The sequence below is a fragment of the Oncorhynchus keta genome, chromosome 15, assembly GCF_023373465.1.
Source record: "Oncorhynchus keta strain PuntledgeMale-10-30-2019 chromosome 15, Oket_V2, whole genome shotgun sequence".
NCBI classification, from domain to species: Eukaryota; Metazoa; Chordata; class Actinopteri; order Salmoniformes; family Salmonidae; genus Oncorhynchus; species Oncorhynchus keta.
This window is the reverse complement of record NC_068435.1, coordinates 7,861,448-7,886,314: the sequence shown is the minus strand read 5'-3', so window position 1 is coordinate 7,886,314 and position 24,867 is coordinate 7,861,448. Positions and strand designations below refer to the sequence as shown.

The 24,867-nt window shown below is 43.9% G+C and overlaps 2 protein-coding genes across 3 annotated transcripts in view; one reads left to right on the top strand and one right to left on the bottom strand.

The window, feature by feature from the left end:
* The window catches only part of fbxl7 (F-box and leucine-rich repeat protein 7), a 91,465-nt gene extending 81,171 nt beyond the window's left edge, over nt 1-10,294 (bottom strand). Inside the window, exon 1 of the mRNA XM_052463148.1 lies at nt 9,789-10,294. Within this exon, the coding sequence (XP_052319108.1) occupies nt 9,789-9,825 (37 nt within the window). The 5' untranslated portion in view covers nt 9,826-10,294. The remainder of the gene's footprint in view (nt 1-9,788) is intronic.
* Nucleotides 10,295-17,179: 6,885 nt separating this feature from the next.
* On the top strand, nt 17,180-21,928 carry c15h7orf25 (chromosome 15 C7orf25 homolog). Of its 2 annotated transcripts, none has more exons than XM_035787525.2 (3): nt 17,180-17,340; nt 20,085-20,322; nt 20,584-21,928. In XM_035787525.2, the coding sequence occupies exons 2-3, from the start codon at nt 20,101-20,103 to the stop codon at nt 21,691-21,693; spliced, it is 1,332 nt and encodes a 443-aa protein (XP_035643418.1). In that variant the 5' UTR covers nt 17,180-17,340; nt 20,085-20,100; the 3' UTR covers nt 21,694-21,928. The 2 variants fall into 2 exon arrangements, with proteins under 2 accessions (XP_035643418.1, XP_035643417.1); XM_035787524.2 differs by having other exon boundaries at nt 17,244-17,386.
* Nucleotides 21,929-24,867: the final 2,939 nt, after the last annotated feature.

The following is a 24,867-nucleotide window of genomic DNA, read 5'->3' as shown; positions in this document are numbered from 1 at the left end:
TGGAACCAGTTGAGCCGGTGTAGATCAGTGATCTGGAACCAGTTGAGATCCGGTGTAGATCAGTGATCTGGAACCAGTTGAGCCGGTGTAGATCAGTGATCTGGAACCAGTTGAGCGGTGTAGATCAGTGATCTGGAACCAGTGTAGATCAGTGATCTGGAACCAGTTGACCGGTGTAGATCAGTGATCTGGAACCAGAACCAGATCAGTGATCTGGAACCAGTTGACCCGGTGTAGATCAGTGATCTGGAACCAGTTGACCCGGTGTAGATCAGTGATCTGGAACCAGTTGAGCCGGTGTAGATCAGTGATCTGGAACCAGTTGAGCCGGTGTAGATCAGTGATCTGGAACCAGTTGAGCCGGTGTAGATCAGTGATCTGGAACCAGTTGAGCCGGTGTAGATCAGTGATCTGGAACCAGTTGAGCCGGTGTAGATCAGTGATCTGGAACCAGTTGAGCCGGTGTAGATCAGTGATCTGGAACCAGTTGACCCGGTGTAGATCAGTGATCTGGAACCAGTTGAGCCGGTGTAGATCAGTGATCTGGATGATAAGTTTCAGATCTGACTTGTTATTTCTGTTACCACATCTGCTCCCCCCCATGTTTTTCTACTCCCGGTTTCCCTTCCAGTTTACAGTAATTAGAATGACTTATCTTGCCTCTAAGAAAAGCACATTTGAACTCAAGTAGCTAATTCTATTACCCACATTGGGCCTCATTATCCATGTCTAGTTGAGGTAGAAGGAGTTTTATGTGTAATTCTATGCCCCTTACTACTGATACAAGGTCCAATATTTTCTCATGACCCAAACGGTTAATGTTAAGAAGTTAATCTGATCCTAAATCTGTGGTTATGGGCATCTTATACCTCAAGCTATTGCTCCAGTGGAAATTTGCTGGTGTCATCCAACGTGAGCCAGTTGGGAGGACGACCCAAAGCGTAACCTTATAAGAAGGAGCTGGTTTATTGGTTTGCTTACCGCAGGTTTAAAACTCCAGCCAACAAGTCACTCAGCGGGAGAAGAATGTGGCAGACGCATATTGCATAAAAACTATTTTTTAAATTAGTCACTGCTCTGAGTTTTGCATTTGACAACAAATGAGAAACTAAACACTGAAATGTATCTAATACATATATATATATATATATATATATATATATATCTAACAGTGTTCAATAGTATGTAGTGTGAACAAACTTATCCACAGGGAACACAACCTGAGCCACACACAGGTCGACCAAGATTTAATTCCCAGTTGAGGCACAGTAGCCTATGGTCAGAATCTAGTCTACTGTAAATCCTTATTCTCATCTAATTCACTAACTGATCATGTTAATGTTGAACTCCACAAAGGGGAGAACATATACCAACATAGCATCAAATATACCAGACTCATTACTGCTGTGATCCCGGGTAGTCAACCAGGTCTAAATATTACCGTACCATATAAATAGAATTACAGAATGTTGATTTGAATGGGGATGCATGTTCTAGAAACTCTATTTCTATGGCATTCCCGAATCTATCTACAGTCTTGCGTAAGAGGCTGGTAATAACACTTCCTGTATGAGTGGCATTCTGTACAGGAAGAGGGAATGACAACTTAAGCTGGTGTTTTATCCCACCTCATTACACGGAAAACGACTTTGGTCACCAGCTGTCGATTTTTCTCTTTCACACCTCAATTAATGTTGTCGACAGCCAACGTCTAGTAAAACGGCATGAGGTTTTATAACATGACATTATACTTGTGTTCGTGTGTCAAGCCCTCCTCACTACCCAAAATGACCTTGTGCTTGTGATGCAGCTGTCAAAGCTATTTGTACCAAGAATGTTGTCCTTGTGTTAGGACAAACAAAGGTAGCTGACTTGCTGATCACCCTTATAAAAAAATATATATTGCAGTTTCGCATTCAACTGTAGTATTTTGGAATAACAGAATTATTGTTATTACAGAATAACTGAATTTGCATCTTTATTTCCGTAACGGCAGCATATGTGGGGCGGCAGGGTAGTCTAGTGGTTAGAGTGTAGAGGTGGTAGGTAGCCTAGTGGTTAGAGTGTAGAGGCGGTAGGTAGCCTAGTGGTTATAGTGTAGAGGTGGTAGGTAGCCTAGTGGTTAGAGTGTAGAGGCGGTAGGTAGCCTAGTGGTCAGAGTGTAGAGGCGGTAGGTAGCCTAGTGGTTGGAGCGTTGGACTAGTAACCGAAAGGTTGCAAGTTTGAATCCCCGAGCTGACAAGGTACAAATCTGTCGTTCTGCCCCTGAACAGGCAGTTAACCCACCCCCAAAGCATTGGACTAGTAACCGAAAGGTTGCAAGTTCAAATCCCCGAGCTGACAAGGTACAAATCTGTCGTTCTGCCCCTGAACAGGCAGTTAACCCACTGTTCCTAGGCCGTCATTGAAGATAAGAATTTGTTCTTAACTGACTTGCCTAGTTAAATAAAGGTAAATAAATATAGCATTAAGCACACTTTTCTCATGAGCAGTGTTCAAATACCCATACTAGCATACTGTATGCTACATACTTAAAAAGTATATACTAGTAGTTCATTTTTGTATACTGGTGTCCCCCAGGGCTCTGTTCTAGGCCCTCTCCTATTCTCGCTATACACCAAGTCACTTGGCTCTGTCATAACCTCACATGGTCTCTCCTATCATTGCTATGCAGACGACACACAATTCATCTTCTCCTTTCCCCCTTCTGATGACCAGGTGGCGAATCGCATCTCTGCATGTCTGGCAGACATATCAGTGTGGATGACGGATCACCACCTCAAGCTGAACCTCGGCAAGACGGAGCTGCTCTTCCTCCCGGGGAAGGACTGCCCGTTCCATGATCTCGCCATCACGGTTGACAACTCCATTGTGTCCTCCTCCCAGAGCGCTAAGAACCTTGGCGTGATCCTGGACAACACCCTGTCGTTCTCAACTAACATCAAGGCGGTGGCCCGTTCCTGTAGGTTCATGCTCTACAACATCCGCAGAGTACGACCCTGCCTCACACAGGAAGCGGCGCAGGTCCTAATCCAGGCACTTGTCATCTCCCGTCTGGATTACTGCAACTCGCTGTTGGCTGGGCTCCCTGCCTGTGCCATTAAACCCCTACAACTCATCCAGAACGCCGCAGCCCGTCTGGTGTTCAACCTTCCCAAGTTCTCTCACGTCACCCCGCTCCTCCGCTCTCTCCACTGGCTTCCAGTTGAAGCTCGCATCCGCTACAAGACCATGGTGCTTGCCTACGGAGCTGTGAGGGGAACGGCACCTCAGTACCTCCAGGCTCTGATCAGGCCCTACACCCAAACAAGGGCACTGCGTTCATCCACCTCTGGCCTGCTCGCCTCCCTACCACTGAGGAAGTACAGTTCCCGCTCAGCCCAGTCAAAACTGTTCGCTGCTCTGGCCCCCAATGGTGGAACAAACTCCCTCACGACGCCAGGACAGCGGAGTCAATCACCACCTTCCGGAGACACCTGAAACCCCACCTCTTTAAGGAATACCTAGGATAGGATAAAGTAATCCTTCTCACCCCCCTTAAAAGATTTAGATGCACTATTGTAAAGTGGCTGTTCCACTGGATGTCATAAGGTGAATGCACCAATTTGTAAGTCGCTCTGGATAAGAGCGTCTGCTAAATTACTTAAATGTAAATGTAATGTAAATGTATACTGGAAAAGAACGGTATACCTTCAGTTCAGTTGAGTGTACGAGAGCTTCACCTGTCTACCGGAAGTTGAGGCTGTTGCTATGCAACTTCTTGCTAACTTGTTACTTTATTACATTGCTCAACATTTTTCTTCACATTTCTCATAATTAGTTCAAGCAATGAATTTGAATCCGCTCTCGTCGGATTTCGGCTGCATTTATTCCACCATTTGCTTCAAATCTGAAAATGTTGTGAAGCCACGCCCATTTTCCAAAGAATTGCATTATGGGCCCTAAACCGACGGTAATAGTGTCCACTGCTTGTATACTTCATATTTTCGTAAATGTAATGTGAACTAACTTTTGTACATTGCGCTGGTTCGTACAATTGACCTTATTTTAGCGCCCCAAAAAACATAATACTTCCAGATCAACTGTAACATCAATACCATTGTAAAGCACAATTTCTCCCCTTTACAACAAAAGCATTGACGAGACCTTCATGATGCACGTCTCTGCGTGATTCAAGAAGGCAATGAGCTCCGTCGTGTGGGGAAGTGAAACCTATTGCGTGATAGTGAGAAGAGAGAGATGTCATGTGAGGAAGCTAAACCTATTGCGTGATAGTGAGAAGAGAGAGATGTCGTGTGAGGAAGCTAAACCTATTGCGTGATCGTGAGAAGGAGAGATGTCGTGTGGGTGAATTGGCTTTTTTCACTAGATCTGTCCAACTTATCACCTCTAAAAATGTAAATAACACACTACAAAGGGTTTATATAATGTGTCATTACATACCTATTTGAAGGTTTGTGTTGAATTTGAATCGTGTTTTTAGTGCGGTGCTAAAGTGATCTTAGAAGTAAACAGCAGCTTTGAGAGTCATGAAGATGTGAAGATGCAAAAAATGACTAGGTATGCCCCCCCCTTACCATGTCCCTTTCTTGTTTTTAAACGATGAGAGAAGTGCCTGGTGTAGGGAGACTAAGACAGAATGAGTTGCTTAATGGGTGCTGTATGTTACGACGTGACGCGTCAAGATGTAGCGTACAGCGTCGGGGAGGTCCGTTTTTTAAAATTACTTTTCTCCAATACTACAGAGCCATTACCATGAATAGAAACTTAGTTCACACCCCAGATTCTGATGTCGCTACAGTCCCATTAGATTTCATTGCAGCCTCGTTTGAATGTCGCAGTTGCACAAATTTGTAAGGATTGGGGTTAATCACTGTTAGTATGAAATCGGGGAACTTTTGGCACACTAACTGTTGTCCTTATGACCAATAAGCATACTACATACTCAACTTACATCACATGCAGTTAGTATTGAGTATTCGGACCCAGCTATGGTGTGACGTCAGCGCACAGATGCAGCCTGTGCAAATGAATCCCACTAATTTCAAACAGCTGTCAAAACCAGTCCCCTAAAAGGTATGACAGATGAGGTCATTGAAAGTGTAATTTTTTTTTTCTTGACGATGGCAACAGCGAAGCATATTTCATTTTTTTTTTGCTGTTATTTTCCCTGCATTAAAGTAGAATGAGAAAAGCTTGAAACACTCATTTTGGCTACGAGGGTTAGTTCGCCCCCCCCCCAAAAAAAATTAGGCCTATACGATTTTCCACATTTAACTTGGCTGTTGTCAAACAACAGACCATTTCTCCATATTTGTGCAATTTAGTTACTTACAGCAGCCTCTGGTTAGCATTACTGTATACAGGACCTGAAATAATTGAAGCCAAAAAGACCATATAAAGCAGGAACATGCCCTTAAAGTAGCTCCAAAGTAGTTTGGATTTCGTTGATATCATTAATGATACTTTCCACTGTGTATAACACTTGTCAGCGCTCTGCAAAATCTGTAAAATTTTGTTGCAAGTGAGATACAGTGCATTCGAAAAGTATTCAGACCCCTTCCCTTCTTCCACATTTTGTTAAGTTATAACCTTATTCTAAAATGGATTAAATTATAAAACTACACACAATACCCCTTAATGACAAAGCGAAAACATTGTTTTCTAAAAACCTGATTTTTAAACTGAAATGCCTTATTCAGACCCTTTGTTATAAGACTCTAAATTGAGTTCACGTGCATTCTGTTTCCATTGATCACCCTTGAGATGTATCTACAACTTGATTGTGGTCCACCTGTGGTAAATTTAATTGATAGGACTTGGAAAGGCTCACACCTGTCTAGATTTGACAGTGCATGTCAGAGCAAAAACCAAGCCACGAGATCAAAGGAAATGTCCATAGAACTCAGAGACAGGATTGTGTCAAGGCACAAATCTGGGGAAGGGTACCAAAACATTTCTGCAGCATTGAAGGTCCCAAAGAACATAGTGGCCTCCATCATTCTTAAATGAAATAAGTTTGGAATCACCAAGACTCTTCTTAGAGCTGGCCGTCTGGCCAAACTGAGCAATCGGTGGAGAAGGGCCATGGTCAGGGAGGTGACCAATAACCGATGGTCATATTGACAGAGTTCTTCTGTGGAGATGGGAGAACCTCCCAGAAGGACAAACATCTCTGCAGCACTCTACCAATCAGGTCTTTATGGCAGAGTGGCCAGACCGAAGCTACTCCTCGGTAAAATGCACATAACAGAATCCACTGGGATTCTCTGCCTCTAACCCTATTACAGGGGCTGTCACTGGCTTACTGGTGCTCTTTCATGCCGTCCCTAGGAGGGGTGCGTCACTTGAGTGGGTTGAGTCACTGATGTGATATTCCTGTCTGGGTTTGCGCCCCCCCTTGGGTTGTGCCGTGGCGGAGATCTTTGTGGGCTATACTCGGCCTTGTCTCAGGATGGTATGTTGGTGGTTGAAGATATCCCTCTAGTGGTGTGGAGGCTGTGCTTTGGCAAAGTGGGTGGAGTTATATCCTTCCTGTTTGGCCCTGTCCGGGGGTATCATCGGATGGGGCCACAGTGTCTCCTGACCCCTCCTGTCTCAGCCTCCAGTATTTATGCTGCAGTAGTTTATGTGTCAGGGGGCTAGGGTCAGTTTGTTATATCTGGAGTACTTCTCCTGTCTTATCCAGTGTCCTGTGTGAATTTAAGTATGCTCTCTCTAATTCTCTCTTTTTCTCTCGGAGGACCTGAGCCGTAGGACCATGTCTCAGGACTACCTGACATGATGACTCCTTGCTGTCCCCAGTCCACCTGGCCGTGCTGCTGCTCCTGATTCAACTGTTCTGCCTGTGGCTATGGAATCCTGACCTGTTCACCGGATGTGCTACCTGTCCCAGACCTATTATTTGACCATGCTGACAACCATTGACCAACATCTTGGCCATGTTCTTTTATAATCTCCACCCAGCACAGCCAGAAGAGGACTGGCCACCCCTCATAGCCTGGTTCCTCTCTAGGTTTCTTCCTAGGTTTTGGCCTTTCTAGGGAGTTTTTCCTAGCCAACGTGCTTCAACACCTGTATTGCTTGCTGTTTGGGGTTTTAGGCTGGACTTTGAGATATCAGCTGATATCAGCTGATGTACGAAGGGCTATATAAATACATTTGATTTGAACAGCCCGCTTGGGAAAAAAAGGCACCTAAAGGACTCTCAGACCAAGAAAAACAAGATTCTCTGGTCTGATGAAACTAAGATTGAACTATTTGGCTTGAATGCCAAGCTTCAAGTCTGGAGGAAACCTTGGCACCATCCCTACGGTGAAGCATGGTGGTGGCAGCATCATGCTGTAGGAATATTTTTCAGAGGCAGGGCCTGAGAGACTAGTCAGGATCGAGGGATGGACAAACGGAGCAAAGTTGAGAGATATTTTAATCAAATTTCTTTGGTACTTTTAACCCTTTTTCTCCCCAATATCGTGAAGATATCTCACTTCCTGTTTTGATTTCTCCTCAGGATTTTTCTAATTGGTAGTCACAATCCTGTCCCATTGCTGCAACTCCCGTACGGACTCGGGAGAGGCGAAGGTCGAGAACCGTGCATCCTCCGAAACACGACCCTGCTAGGCCGAACTGCTTCTTGACACACTCCTCTCTTAACCTGGAAGCCGTACAAACGGCAACCGAAGTCAGCTTGCAAGTGCCCGGCCTGCCACAAGGAGTCACTAGATAGAACAAGGACATCCCAGCCGGCCAAACCCTCCCCTAACCTGGACAACGCTGGGCCAATTGTGCGCCGCCTCCTGGGACTCCCGATCACGGCCGGCTGTGACACAGCCTGGGATCGAATCGGGATTATCCCACACAGCAGGAGTGGCTTCGGGACAAGTCTCTGAATGTCCTTGAATGGCCCAGCCAGAGCCCGGACTTGAACACAATCGAACATCTCTGGAAAGACCTGAAAAAAGCTGTGCAGCGATGCTCCCAATTCAACCTGACAGCACTGGAGAGGACCTGCAGAGAAGAATGGGAGAAACTCCCCAAATACAGGTGTGCCAAGCTTGTAGCGTCATACCCAAGAAGACTCGAGACTTGTAATTGCTGCCTAAGATGCTTCAACAAAGTAGTGAGTAAAGGGGCTTAATACTTATGTAAATGTGATATTTCCATTTTTTTTTTAAAATATTTACACATTTGCAAAAATGTCTATAAACCTGTTTTTGCTTTGTCATTATGGGGCATTGTGTGTAGATGTATGGGGGGGGGGGACTATTTAATCAATTTGAGAATAAGACTAACGTTAACAAAATGTGGAAAAAGTCAAGGGGTCTGAATACTTTCCAAATGCATTCTATGGGAAATGTCTAATGCTACATACAGAGTCAAATCACATCAAGAGAAGACCAACAAGAAGATAACATGAAGATAACATGTATATTCTTCATGCTTTCATTTATACAAAGGGTATTTCTGTCTATTCTTTGCTGAACTGTCAAAATATGTCCACCACTAGAACAGGTCAGATCATTTCCACCACTAGAACGGGTCAGATCAATTCCACCACTAGAACAGGTCAGATCATTTCTAGAACGGGTCAGATCATTTCTAGAACGGGTCAGATCATTTCTAGAACGGGTCAGATCATTTCCACCACCAGAACAGGTCAGATCATTTCCACCACTAGAACGGGTCAGATCATTTCCACCACTAGAACAGGTCAGATCATTTCCACCACTAGAACAGGTCAGATCATTTCCACCACAAGAACGGGTCAGATCATTTCCACCACTAGAACAGGTCAGATCATTTCCACCACAAGAACGGGTCAGATCATTTCCACCACCAGAACGGGTCAGATCATTTCCACCACAAGAACAGGTCAGATCATTTCCACCACTAGAACGGGTCAGATCATTTCTAGAACGGGTCAGATCATTTCTAGAACAGGTCAGATCATTTCTAGAACAGGTCAGTTCATTTCCACCACCAGAACAGGTCAGATCATTTCCACCACTAGAACGGGTCAGATCATTTCTAGAACGGGTCAGATCATTTCTAGAACGGGTCAGATCATTTCTAGAACAGGTCAGATCATTTCTAGAACAGGTCAGTTAATTTCCACCACCAGAACAGGTCAGATCATTTCCACCACTAGAACAGGTCAGATCATTTCCACCACTAGAACAGGTCAGATCATTTCCACCACTAGAACAGGTCAGATCATTTCCACCACTAGAACAGGTCAGATCATTTCCACCACCAGAACGGGTCAGATCATTTCTGAGTTCTGGTGAGAACGGTTAATAAGCTTTTCAGGTGCTGCTCTATGGGCTGTGGTGTGATCCGTTTTCTTTAAATCAATCATTCAAACTCTTTAAAATGAATAGAACTTTTAGTCGGTTATACCTGAGATATACCAACGACAAGGCTACCAATGGCCCAATGTAAATCAAATGGCAGGAAGCTTGGCACCGGTGATGTACTGGGCCATACGCACTACCCTCTGTCAGGAATGTAATGTGAATATCCTATGTTGCGTAATAAATCGAATTTAGATAGGCATATAGACAGATAGACAGACAGTTTCAGATCAAATCAGCTTTTTTTTCGGGATACAGTAATATTTCATAGCTATACATAACTGGCGACACTGTATAAAGAACGATCGGGTCAATTGTGTTGCCTGGATGATTATATTAGTGAAACAATGTAGCCTGCAAAATGGTATGACGTTGCCACAAGTATGGCTTCGGAACGTACTGTAAAACTAGTTCCTTTCCTCCAGTTGCACTTACCCTCACTCCCACTTTGTTTCCCATTGTTCGCACCCATCCTGTGTAATGCATTATCTATTCACAGAGCTCGGAGGTATCCATCAAATAAAAAGTATTCCTACAAAAACGTGCGCGTTATATGAGGAGAAATGCGCGTGGATCCTCTTTTTTTTCCCCCAGCGGAAGATAGTCCCCCAAAAAACGTTCTTCTCAAACCATAAATCCAAACATAGTCAGCATGTCATTACAGATATTTTTTTACTGAATACATTTTGATTTTAAACTAAATTCTTACAAGACGTGCAGGTAATAGTGCACGATTCCAACGACTGTTGAAGGCTAAACATGTATTTTATCTCCGAGTGTTACAAATGGAAACTTATTCGCATCCAGTTTTAGTTTGATATAAACAAAACCCGAAACTTGTTGCGTCAAGACGCAATGCCACCACTCCTGCCGAGTATGAAACCGTTACCAAGTAGACATACTTTCGGCGGCCGCGAGAGGCAACGGCGATTTGCTGTAACCCCCCCTTTTCCCCGGAGTGTCAATAGCCTACCATAGGAATGACGAGAGGTAGGCTACAGTTTTAAAGAGACAGTGGACCCAACAAGTAATAACCCATGATTACGTTGATATTATCCAGATACTTAAATAAGATCTTGGAAAATTAACTCAAAGATTGTTATAATATTCATTGGGGATTTTGGCGTAGCTGCAGAGGTGCACCACATGAAGCAACTTGGACAGTTGCTTGCAACAAAGTTTCATTTGGGTTTGCTCCCAATCATTGGTTGTCTCTTTAAAAAAAAAATGCCTGCAACTTGCTTGCAACTCATTACACGTTGTAGCAAAGTGAAGTGCACCCGTGTGTGCATGCGCAGATACTCTGTGTGACATACATGAGAGAAAAGTATGTATGTAACAGATTTTGGGGTATCGTGGGGGTCGGCTCCCCCTGGTGGACAGTTTCTCATCCAGTGTTCCAGACATCCAGGCCAAGGTCCAGTACCAGCAGAGCTGAACCAGTGGTCAAACTGTCTGGGCCAGTGTGAACAACCCGAGGGAGAGAGGCCCTCCACGTGATAGGGAGGGCCAGGTGTGGGACATCAGGAAAAGCCTACATGTGCAGTCAGCTGATGTACTCTTAAATATATATTTTTAATTATATATATAATTTTTTTGAAATATATTTTTATCTATTATTATTATATATATATTTTTTAAAATATTTTAACATTCATTTAACTAGGCAAGTCAGTTAAGAACAAATTCTTATTTACAATTACGGCCTACCCCGGCCAAACCCGGACGATGCTGGGCCAATTGTGATACAGCCTGGAATCGAACAAGGGTGTCTGTAGTGACGCCTCTAGCACTATGATGCAGTGCCTCCGGGAAGTTCTCAGTAAAGCTTGTGCTACCTCCCTTCCTCCACATCGTCCTTATGATTGTGCGATTTTACCTCCTCCTGGGCACCCCACCGCCTCGAGGACAGATTTATTCCCTGTCTGGCCCTGAGACCAAGGCTATGGAGGAGTACATTGATAACTCTCTGGCGGCTGGAAGCAATCGCCCTTAGCCCTCTCCTGCCGGCGCAGGATTTTTCTTTGTGGGAAAGAAGGACAAGACCCTGCGTCCATGTACTGATTACCGGGGTGTCAATGACATCACAGTCAAGAACCTTTCCCCGCTACCACTCCTCTCCTCAGCTTTCAAACCTCTCCAGGGGGCAACCATATTTTCTAAACTGGACCTCCGAAATGCCTACCACTTTGTTCAGAGACGCGAAGGAGACGAGTGGAAGAGTGCTTTCAATACAGCAAGTGGACACTATGAGTGCCTGGTCATGCCGTTTGGACTCACTCACTGTCTACCAAGCTTTGGTTAACGATGTGCTCTGGGACATGTTGTATCGTTTTATTTGTTTGTGTACCTTCTGTTTTTCTCCCATTCTGCCCAGGAACACGTTCTCCATGTGCGACAAGTTCTTCAGGGCCTTCTGGAAAACCAGTTGTTTGTTAAAGCCGGAGAAGTGAGAGTTCCACCGCTCCACAATCACTTTTCTGGGATACGTCATTTCCGAAGGGAATGTTCAGATGGATCTGGAAAAAGTTAGAGCGGCGGTGGATTGGCCCCAACCCACATCCAGGGTGCAGCTACAGCGGTTTCTGGGGGTTTGCTCAGTATTACCGCCGTTTCTTTCGGGGCTACAGCAACCTGGCGACTCCCCTCTCTGCACTCACCTCTCCCAAGGTACCGTTCACTTGGTCCCCAGAAACAAACAAGGCTTTTGTGGATTTGAAGCAATGGTTTACCACTACCCCCATCCTCATCCGTACGGATCTGACCAATCAGTTTGTGGTGGAGGTTGACGCTTCCAGAAGTAGGGGCCGTTCTTTCCCAGTGATCCGTAAAGGAACAAAAGCTTCGTCCCATTGTCTCAACTCGGTGGAGAGGATCTATGGCGTTGGCAACCGGGAACTCCTAGCAGTAAAGGTGGCCCTGGAGGAGTGGAGGCATTGGCTGGAAGGGGTGCAACATCCATTTTTGGAATTTGGAATAACTCCACACAGGCAAGCGCCTTAACTCCAGACAGGCCCGGTGGGCTCTGTGAATCACTAGGTTTAATTTCACCATCTCCTACCACCCAGGGTCCAAAGATGTGAAGCAGGACACCCTTTCCCGCCTGTACAGTTCCGCTCCCACACCCTCGGAATCAGAGACCATTCACCCTGCCTTATATTTGCCGGCTGTCTGGGGTATTGAGGGTCTGGTTCGCAAAGCACAACTTTCCCAGCCAGACCCCGGGGGAGTCCCGTCTTACCGGATGTTTGTTCCCGATTCGGTCCGGTCCCAAGTCCTGGAATGGGCTCACTCCTCCAGGCTTACCTGTCATCCTGGTGTTCGCATTACCTTGGCTTTCCTCCGCCAGCGCTTCTTGTTGCCCACCATGGCTCCTGATGTCTCGGCTTTCGTCGCCACATGCATGGTGCCCAAAGCAAGACTTCACAGCTCAGTCTGGTCTCCTTCAGCCACGTCCTGTTCCTCATCGCCCCTGGTCCCATATTTCCCTGGATTTTGCCACTGGGCTTCCTCCGTCAGATGGCAACACCACCACCCTGACGGTGATTGACAGGTTCTCCAACGCCACTCATTTCATCCCTCTTCCTAAATTACCTTCAGCCAAGGAGACAGCCCAGTTCATGGTGCAGCACGTCTTCCGAATCCATGGACTCCGTTCGACATTGTCCGTCGCTATCGGCGTACCTGGAAGAGAGCCTGGGCAGCTCTTCTCAAGACAACCTCCAGGTGTCGTTGACAAGCAGACCGCCACGGACTCTGGCTCCTCGCTATCGGTTCAGGCAGAGGTCATGGTTGTCCACTCGGGACCTATCCCTCTGAGTAGAATCCCATAAACTTTCCCCCAGTTTCATTGGTCCTCTCCCCATTTCTAGAGTCATTAGTCCCACTGCTGTCAATCTGCTGTTGCCCCGTACTCTCCGTGTTCACCCTACTTTCCATGTGTCCAGGATGAAGCCCTTGTCTCACAGTCCTCTGTCTTCCGTTTCTAGGCCCATCCCTCCCCCCGGGTCATCGATGGCCAGCCGGTGTATACAGTGAGACGCCTCTTGAAGGTTCGACCACAGAGCAGGGGTTTCCAGTACCTGGTTGACTGGGAGGAGTATGGTCTGGAGGAGAGGTGCTAAAGACATCCTGGACCCGGCCCTCATCGACGATTTTCACTGCCGACACCCCGGTCAGCCAGGAAAGCGCCCAGGTAAGACACCAGGCGGTGTCCCTAGAGGGGGGTACTGTCACACCCTGATCTGTTTCACCTGTCCTTGTGATTGTCTCCACCTCCTCCAGGTGTCACTTATGTTCCCCAGTGTATTTATCTCTGTGTTTCATGTCTCTCTGTGCCAGTTCGTCTTGTATGTTTTCAAGCCAACCAGCGTGTTTTTCCCATGCTCCTGTTTTTTAGTATATTTTTCTAGTCCTCCCGGTTTTGACCCATGCCTGTTTTTTCTGGACTCCGTACCCGCCTGCCTGATCCTTCTGCCTGCCCTGACATCGAGCCTGTCTGCCACTCTTTACTTCCTGGACTCAGAATCTGGTTTTGACCTTTTGCCTGTCCACAACCATTCTCTTGCCTACTCCTTTTGGATTATATATAAACTACAAAGACTCTAAACATCTGCCTCCTGTGTCTGCATCTGGTTCTCGCCTTGTGCCCTTATAAAACCTGTGGTTGTCAGAGGTGACATCTGAAGATGCTGTAAACCTGGGGTTGTCAGAGGTGACCTCTGAAGATGGTGTAAGCCTGTGGTTGTCATAGGGGAGCCCCGAAGATGCCGTAAGCCTGTGGTTGTCAGAGAGCTGACCTCTGAAGATGGAAGGTCAGAACCCTCTGAAGAGGAAATGCAGCTCTTGGACACACAGGAAGATGAGGTCTGTCATCTGTGCGGTCATGCTTAGTCCGATTACTTTTTTGTTGTTATTTATTTTAAAAAAAATGTACAATGGCACTGACCGGTATTTCTGACCTAGCAGAGATCTGGACTACGGAGGGAGGAAGATTAGAGGGACGGTTAGATGTTTTGTCTGCCGATGGTAAAAAACACCAAAATGTTACTCGGGGTAGAATGGATACGAATGAAACTCCACCCAAAGAGGGGTCTGATTCAATGGAGTGATGTACCAGGAGACAGCTAATCTAAACACGCGCGCAGATGCATCATTTCCAAGTTCAGATGCAGTCATAGCACCACCACGGCACCACACCATTGTCTGACCTCCAGGTTGACATGGTTCAGAGATTCCCGATTGATTTCCATGCACCAGGCCTGGTCACAACAACAACAAACAACTCTTGATCATCTGGTGCAGAATAGAGTCCTGTACGGGTCAGTTTTTTTGGAGCCTCCCCAGCCACATCAATTCCAAGTCCCACCCGATACCCACATCAGGACAGATTATTTCTCCTCAATCCACCCACGTATAATTGTTTCCCGGAGAGCCAATCCGAGACCCGCCAAATAACATAAATTAATTCAATTGTTTTTAGGACTCCAGAGTACTAGGCTATTAGGCTATTCCCTTTCCCTGCATGAATTAATGCACACCTCTTGCAATGACTATATGCACACACACACACACACACACACACACACACACACACACACACACACACACACACACACACACACACACACACACACACACACACACACACACACACACACACACACACACACACACACACACACACACACACACACACACACACACACACACACACGAACCAGCTCACTTGTTTTTACTCTATGATCTGACTATTAGATTTCTTTTTGAAAATAATATTTAAAAGATGCACTATGCAGAAATTGCTCTGCCATTTCCTGGTTCCTAAAATTATAATAGTTTGGTTAATTTCAGTTTATTTGACAAAACAAGCAAGTACAGTGTAGAGAATCATTATAACATCTAAAACGATGTGAAATATATTTTCCATAACCAATAACATTGCATTTTCAGCTGTTTGAAGCTGGTGTACAAAACCCAAAGTAAAAGATGCAAAAACTCAACTTAAGAACATGGAAGCATAGAAAAATTGCACATACTTGCAAATACACCATAGTGCCCTTTAAGCTCATCACTAAGCTAAGGACCCTGGGACTGGGCACGACAAAATGTGGAATAAGTCAAGGGGTATGAATACTTTCTGAAGGTATTGTACATATTACCTCAAATACCTCGACTAACCCGTACCCCTGCACATTGACTCGGTAACCGGTACCCCTTGTATATAGCCTTGTGGTTGTCATTGTATTACTATTTTTCCTTTAGTTTATAAAGGAAATGTTTCTTACTTATTGTATATTCTGCATTGTTGGTGAAGGGCTCATAAGTAAGCATTTTACAGTAAGGTCTACACTTGTTGTATTCAGCATTTTACAGTAAGGTCTACACTTGTTGTATTCAGCATTTTACAGTAAGGTCTACACCTGTTTTTATTCAGCATTTTACAGTAAGGTCTACACTTGTTGTATTCAGCATTTCACGGTAAGGTCTACACTTGTTGTATTCAGCATTTCACGGTAAGGTCTACTACACCTGTTGTATTCAGCATTTCACGGTAAGGTCTACACTTGTTGTATTCGGCGGCATGTGACAAATACAATTCGATATGATATGAACCACATTAAATAAATAATCTTCAGAAATGACTTTGTCAAAGCAACTGGGGCTTTATAATGATAGTGAAACTGGGAATAATTGGATTAAAATCTTCCTAGAAGTGACAAAGGGTTGACTGTCCCTCCGTTGAGTTTCGGCACTTTAGCAGGTCTTTATTTACAATACAAATGGCCAATTCATTTAATAACAGGCTTTTAAAATTCAATATCGGTTCATCATTTCTACCTAAAATATCAAAGGGATTGCAAGAGGCACTCTCTTTGTGGAATGACCCATTGTAATTGTATTGTAATTGTATTACAGCCTATAAACATTTTCTACAGATCCCTTGGCCAAAATGTGTTTAATTTGTTAGTTATATTCATTTTTTTTTTTAAAATTATGTAATTATTATTTTTGTATGTTTTATTGAGATCTGTCAATGGATCATTGCATACCTCCGCGGCCTACTTTGAGAACCACTGGCTTAGCTCACAGTTTAGCAAACCAAACCAAACCATCAGTCCTAGCTTGCTGTTATGAAAAACTAATTCAAAAATGCCAATCATGTTTTGAAATTTGAGTTTTGCATTCAAAAACAGCTGAGGCATAGAACATGTAAAAAAAATGTACTTCATAGCCATTGAATTATACTGTGCATTATAAATGTAATGTAAACAAATTTGTGCTCAACATTTGAGAAAAAAAATAACTTTTTGTGTGGATACATTTTTTGGGGGGGGGGAATCTTTTATTTCAGCTCATGAAACATGGGAGCAAAACGTTACATGTTGCTATTATATATTTGTTCATAAATGCTTCCAAATTCCAAGCCCCCCAAAAAAAGTGATGTTAGCTGATGAAGATTATGTCATAGTCCTGAGATGTTGTATGTTTTGTTCTAAGTCTGTTTACAGCAGATCTTATTTTCAGCGTTTATCCAAAACCCCTACAAAAACGGAATTCGTTTCTCCATAGGGTTTGTTCAACGGAACCATGGCAGAGTCCGTGCCTACAAAAAGACAACGTTACTATTACTCTCAATTGTGGTCATGGTTAGAAGGGAACCAGTTGTCTGCTGTGTGTTGAATTGTGTAGTTGTGATGTTTTTTTTTTTCTTTCATTTTCAAAGAGAGGCTGAATTTTCGGTGGAAATAGCACATAACATTGATGAAAAGGCGTTCACTTGTGATTTGTAGATTCAAATAAAGTACGCCTATTTTAAATGGTGTGAGAGTAGACCTACTTCAACTCCAAGGTAGATGGCGACAGAGGTATTTTTCCCCCACTGTTTCACTGCATTCTGCTTGATATGAGCAGAGCGCGACCAAAGACCAGACAGCTGAGAGAGGCGGACAAGCACCGTCACCGGGCCCGGGGTACACGTATCAAGGTAGCTGCAACGCAGCATAGTAATTTACCGGCTTTTTTTTTTGACCGTAAGTGTTTTTTAATACTTATGATACATTTTCATACTGTGCGGTGTTTCGTTTTGTTAAAATTAAAACCCAAACGTAATCTCAATTTGACAGTCACACTACAGTCGGTTAGTCTAAAGCAAACTTTAGCTATAGCTAGCTAGGTAGCTAGCTGGTTAATGTTGCTAATGAAAGCATATGTTAGCGACCGACAAACCACTAGTAAACGGGAAAAACGAACGAGATACTAGTTGTTAGCATGTTGTAAGGGCGTTTTTGTTGTTGTTGATTTTCGATAAAAACACATAGCTGACCTGTAATAACGGGCTTCTACTCAACTGATGATAATTTGTTACAAAGTTAGCTGTGTCACAGGCGGTGCATCAGGGAAAACATTCCGTATAGGAACAATGAACTCTGCAAGCAACTGGTGCTCTAGTACTAAAACTACAGTGTTTTTAGAAAGTATTGACACACCTTTTTTTTTTAATACACATTTTTGTTATGTTATAACAGTCTGAATTTGAAAATGTTTTAAATTAATTCATTATTTTTTTGGGGGGTGACTGCCTTCACACATATCTTTATAATGTCAAAGTGGAATTGTTTGTTTTCAACCCCTTTTATTATTGGCAAAAATAAATCTGTTCCAGAATTAAATAAGTGCATAACAAGTCGCATAATAAGTTGCGTGGACTGTGTGCAATAATAGTCTAACATGATTTTTTGAATGACTACCTCCATCTCTGCACCCTACCACATAAAAAATAATTGTAAGGTCCCTCAGTCGAGCAGTGAATTTCATACACCGATTCAACCACAAAGACCATAAAAAGCAGACATTGAATATCCCTTTTGAGCAGTTAATTACACTTTGTAGTGACTGGGTGTATAGATACACAGGCGTCCTTTCTAACTCTGTTGCCGGAGAGGAATGATTTCACCATGAGGCCAATGGCGACTTTAAAACCAGTTCGTTTAAAATTGCTGTGATGGGAGAAAACAGGATGAATCAAGAACATTGTAGTCACTCAACAATGCTAAACTAAATGACAAATATTCCAAAAACATGCATCCTTTTTGCAACGAGGCACTAAAGTAAAACTGCAAAAAATGTGGCAAAGCAATGCACTTTTTGTCCTGAATACAAAGTGTTATGTTTGGGGCAAATACAACAGGTTACAGAGTACCACTCCATATTTTCAAGCATAGTAGTGGCTGCATCATGTTATGGGTATGCTTGTAATCGATAAGGACTGGAGTTTCAGGATTAAAAAATAAACGCAATGGGGCTAGGCACAGGCAAATTCCTAGAGGAAAACCTGGTTCAGTCTGCTTTCCACCAGACACTCTGAGATTAATTCCCCTTTTAGCTGTACAGTAACCTAAAACAAGTTCATATCTACACTGGAGTTGCTTACCAAGAAGACAGGGAAAGTTCCTGAGTGACCCGAGTTATTTTTGACTTAAATATACTTGAAAAAAGTATATGGAAAGACCTGAAAATGGTTGTCTAGCAATGATCAACAATTAATTTGACAACTTGAAAACTTCTGAATGAAAGAAATTATGGGTAAATGTAGCAAAATCCAGGTGTGGAAACCTCAGATTTACCCCAAAAAGACTCACAGCTGTAATCGCTGCCAAAGGTTATTTTCTAAAGTATTGACTGGGGGGTATGAATACTTATGTAAAGGAGATTTGTGTTTCCAACTCAATAGATTTGCAAACATTTCTAAACATGTTTGCACTTTGTGTGTGTGTGTGTGTGACAATATCGATTTAAATCCATTTTGAATCCAGGCACCAGAATGTGGAACAAGTCAAAAGATGTGAATACTTGATTCTACACCTGCATTGTTTGGTTCCTCTCTAGGTTTCTTCCTAGGTTCTGGCCTTTCTAGGGAGTTTTTCCTAACCAACGTGCTTCTACACCTGCATTGCTTGGTTTCTTCCTAGGTTCTGGCCTTTCTAGGGAGTTTTTCCTAGCCAACGTGCTTCTACACCTGCATTGCTTGGTTCCTCTCTAGGTTTCTTCCTAGGTTCTGGCCTTTCTAGAGAGTTTTTCCTAGCCAACGTGCTTCTACACCTGCATTGTTTGGGGTTTTAGGCTGGGTTTCTGTACAGCACTTTGAGATATCAGCTGATGTACGAAGGGCTATATAAATACATTTGATTTGATTCAAATACTTTCTGAAGGCATTTTTATCTAAGACAACTAGCAATCTGCTGCACGCTGTAAATTATTATCTTACAAATAATTATTACAAATAATAATAACAATACAGTTTGGATACTGATGTGTTTACTCGCCCACAACCAGTTGGAATTCCGTCTCTGTTTGACTCGTTTACAATTAAGTTCTGAAAGAGCCACGTGTGACTCTAACACTCACTAGTGTTATTATGTAAATTGACATAGCCCAATATGGAGTTTGTTGATTGATTTTTTTTTGAATGTTCCTTCCCATGCTGAAACAAACGGTATATTCAGAGGCGCTTTGGTTAAATTGAATGTGGAGTAAGGATAGACGTTGTAGTTTGTGTTGATACACAAAAATGATTGTGTCGTTGATCGTATCATGTTTTTGAAATCAAATGGTTGTATTAGTTTTTCACATATACTACATTTACAGATCAATGCAGAGTCAAAGTTATGTTATTGGTGATGTAAGCAACCACCCTAATGTGTGAGTCTATCCTTGGGTCTGTCTCTTCAGGAATAATGCACCAAAGATGGCCGCCACACACTCCATGCTGCAGGAGCGTATCCAGGTGGCCCAAGAGCTGCTCAAGCGCGTGGACCAGCTCTGTGCGAGGCAGGTGCGCGATGTGGAGGGCCGGGCCAAGCTCTGCAGCAAGCTGCGAGCCGAGCTCAAGTTCCTGACCAAGGTGGAGGCGGGCAAGGTGCTCATCAAGGAGTCCCACCTGCAGAGCACCAACCTCACACACCTGAAGGTGGGTCTTGTTTATAATATTGAATGTATTTTCCAATTGAATTATGTTGAAACGGTTCCTATTTTTAGAGTGCCCAATGGACAGTTAGTCTTGCTCTATAGCTGTCCATTGTTGTACCCATCTGACAACGAGGACCATATTGGAAATATGTTGGTTGACTTTTTGGTTTAATCTTCACTGTTTTTTTACTGTCTATTGTTGTATTCACGTTAACTTGTATTTGTTTTTGTAAATCTTTCCAATAAATCTATATGAAAACAGGCCATTGTGGAGTCGGCGGAGTCACTGGAGATGGTGGTGAGCGTGCTGCATGTGTTCGCCTACGAGGACGCTGGCGGCACCAAGCAGACGCTGGTGGTGGATGTGGTGGCCAACGGCGGGCACACCTGGGTCAAGGCTATTGGGCGCAAGGCAGAGGCACTGCACAACATCTGGCAGGGTCGGGGCCAGTATGGTGACAAGAGTGTGGTGGAGCAAGCTGAGGACTTCCTGCAGGCCAGCCGCCAGCAGCCTGTGCAGTACAGCAACCCGCACATTATCTTTGCCTTCTACAATGGCGTCTCCAGCCCAATGGCCGACCGCCTGAGAGAGATTGGCATCTCGGTGCGCGGGGACATTGTGGCTGTAAACTTGGTGATGGCGGAGGAGGAAGGAAGTGAGGAGGAAGAGGGGGAGGGAGCAAACAAGGAGGGTATGGAACACTGCTACGAAGAGGAAGAGCGAGAAGGCAAGGCAGCGGAAGAAGATGAAGACGTTGAAAACTTTGTCGAAGAAGACGACGACGCAGAAGATGTCGAGCACACGCGAGTTGACCGCGACACCATCGTGGCCAGCCTGGCATTCCCCACCGAGGTCAAGGTAGATGTGTGCCGGCGGGCCAACCTGGACATCACTACACTCATCACGTACGTGTCGTCACTGAGCCACGGCCACTGCCGCTTGGCCTTCAAGGAGCAGGTGCTGACTGAGCAGGCAGCCCAGGAGCGTCAGGACAAGGTCCTCCCTCGCCTCCAGGAGTTCATGGCTGGCAAGGAGCTGTACGCGTGCCAGTCGGCCGTAAACGACTTCCGCGTCATCCTGGACACGCTCGGCGGCCCCGGCGAGAAGGCGCGCGCCGATGAGCTGCTGAGGCGGCTACGGGTGGTACCCGACCAGCCGTCGGAGCGCACCCAGCGCCTCACTGCCAGCTCCAAGGTGAACCCCCGCTCGCTCATGATTTTCGGCACGGGCGACACACTACGGGCCGTCACAATGACGGCGAACAGTGGCTTTGTGAGGGCGGCGGCCAATCAGGGCGTGCGGTATAGCGTGTTCATCCACCAACCGCGCGCCTTGACGGAGGGCAAGGAGTGGAGGGCCACGCCCATATGAGAGAGGGAGAACTAACACCCCCACAGCGGCAGGAAGAAGAAGACCGATGATGAGCGAAGGGCTCCGACAGCGAACAGGAAGGAGAAAATTAAGGAAGGAGACCATGTTTGTGGAATGTACCACTGAACAGACATTAATTAAAGGGGTGTGGAATATACCACTGAAGAGTAATTAAATGGGTTGGGTGACTGCCAGAACAGTGAACTCTTCTTTTTCTTTTTTGGGGGGCAGGGAGGGGAGGGAGACAAAATATATATCACAGCTTTTTGCTATGTGTCACTGAAATGTAAAGGCATTGTGCTCAGTTGAAAAACCACTACTGGTTTAGTTTAACACGCAGTCGGTACAGGAGCGTTCTTTTTGCAACAACTGCAGACATTGGTGATAGTTGTTGTGTAGCCTATACTGTATATGCAAAAATAGTTATTGATATGATGAAATATCAGCCTATTGTATTTTAGGGCAATTAAAAAAAAAAAAAAAACAGCTTTGGCCCAATGTGCTGAGGGTGAAGTACATTTTGTTTTCTTGTATTGCAAGTCTGAATTACATGTGAATAAAGCATCTCTAAAAAAAATGTAGACATGCAATTTTATTGAATTAAGCTTTTTCATTAAACATTTTGTGTGTGGTTCTAAACTGCTCCAATGACCATGGCGCTTCATTGTAATCATGTGAGACCAGTGCAGGATTTACAGTACTTTTTAATCCAATGAACCAAAATCAAAAGTCAGTATCTGGTGTATCAACAGTATCTGGCCACCAAATGCATTAAGTACTGCAGTGCATCTCATGGACCGCACCCAATTTGCCAGTTCTTGCTGTGGGATGTTACCCCACTCTTCCACCAAAGCACCTGCAAGTTCCTGGACATTTCTGGGAAGAATGGCCCTCACCCTCCGATCCAACATCCTAGATGTGCTCAATGAGATTGAGATCCGGGCTCTTCTCTGGCCATAGCAGAACACTGCCATTCCTGTCTTGCAGGAAGTCACGTACAGAGCGAGCAGTATGGTTGGTGGCATTGTCATGCTGGAGGGTCATGTCAAGATGAGCCTGCAGGAAGGGTACCACATGAGGGAGGAGGATGTCTTCCCTGTAACACACAGTGTTGAGATTGCCTGCAATGACAACAAGCTCAGTCCGATGATGTGACACCCCAGACCATGACGGACCCTCCACCTCCAAATCAATCCCGCTCCAGAGTACAGGCCTCATTCCTTCGACGACAAACGCAAATCCAACCATCACCCCTGGTGAGAAGCGGTCTGAATACTTTCCGAATGCTCCTCAATCTACTTGCTTTTGAGGAGGAAATGTTTTGTCTTGTATATATTTTGGGGGATATGTTTGGAAAGGGAGCATATTTTTCCCAGGTGGTATCTTTTAGGTTCGTTTGAAATGGTCAAGTGCTAATATTGAAATATTGCCGCTTGTTCAGCTGAGGGGTATACTACAAAACGGGATCATTGAGTTAGCCAGCAAACTTTCCTAAATGGTCTGTAATAACACTTTTGTATTTATTTAGGAAAGATGGCTTGAAATGGGCATGGTCTAATTCACTCAACAACCAAAAACACATCTAAGTTTAGCTTTCTGGTTGTTAATCAAAGTTCGCTGGCTAACTCATAAATCCAGCTTTATACTGTACACATCTGAGATGTAACATGAGGCTAGATCAACTGTCCAATGGGATAAGGCTACGTGTACAGTGTTATGAGTATCTGTGTTACAGGTTATAATTTGTCCGTTTGGAAGGAATAATGCCACATTCAAAACGACTGGGAAAATACGAGGTGTAATCACGACGTCAGTAATCTTCAGGTCGGAAAGTCTGAGCTCTTTCCAGAGGGCCAAGTTGGAACCCCCCCCCACACACACACACTTTGTCATTGTGAAAATGTTGCTTCTCACATGATGATATGGAGGGTCAAGGAAAAAGATGTCATACTCAAGGGTCATACTGTTATCTGTAGCTACGTTAAACTCGTAGAATTACCGTATGACATCATGTTGTTAAGCAAAACATCTGACATCACCACAGTCCTGTGTGGCTCAGTTGGTAGAGCATGGTGCGCTGAATATTAGACTATAAATGTGATTTCTGTGGAATGAAGGAGACCATTTTGCATTTGTTTTTCCCCCTATTTATAGTAGAATTTATTGGATTGACATACAGAATTTAGTTAATTTTTTTTATATAGGGCCGGTTGTACTATTTAATGGTTTTCATATAATGATTTATTTCAGAAATTCTGACATAAAGACGTATATTTAATTCAACTGCTAATAATACTAGGTACAGTTCATATTCACAAATGCAATGGTCTAATTCAAAACCTAACTTTTTTCACTTTATAAATGATTTTAAACATGACACTACTTTAACTAAAATGAAAAACAAAAAGACAATTAAAACTTGTTGTATGATTAATGAATATAATTTGTTTGTTTAGGATTCCTGGCAATGTAAATAGTTTGTATGTATGCTTGTTTGCATATGACTATTCGTCTTTTGTTTGTTGATATTTGTTAATAAAAAAATAAAAAGTAGAGCATGGCGCTAGCAATTGGGTTGTGGGTACGATTCCCACGGATGACCAGTATGACAATGTATGCACTCACTATTGTAAGTTACTCTGGATAAACGCTCGTGCGTCTGCTAAATGACTAACATGTAAATGTTGAAATCATCATTAGTTGTTGGGAGCAATGACGTATATAAACCCTGGCTTGCTGATGCTATGTATTGGCCAATGAGAGGCTTTGAAGCCTCTGGTCGGTGATATTGACACTCCCCAGAAGAAACAGTCTGTCCTCCGTAAAAAATAATGATATTCTACAGATTGAGAGTTTAATAGTCACAGGGTGGCAGGTGTGATTGCAGGGTACAGAGAAAATCTTAGGCTCTGACTTCCATTTTTTAAAAGGCTATATAGGCACTATATACAGTATTTCAAATGTTTAAGGGACAAAATAGCACGTATTGAAGTATTCTTTGTAACAGTCCTTTATAAAATTATATTTTAAGTAAACATTTTTTTTTAGCTCACATATCATTTAAAAATATGCATCGCGTGTCTGTCATATAATAAACGTGGCAAAAATAAAATGTAGACAAATGCATTTATTGCTTCCAAAATAGTATTTAAAGTGGTGGGAGTGCCAAGATGG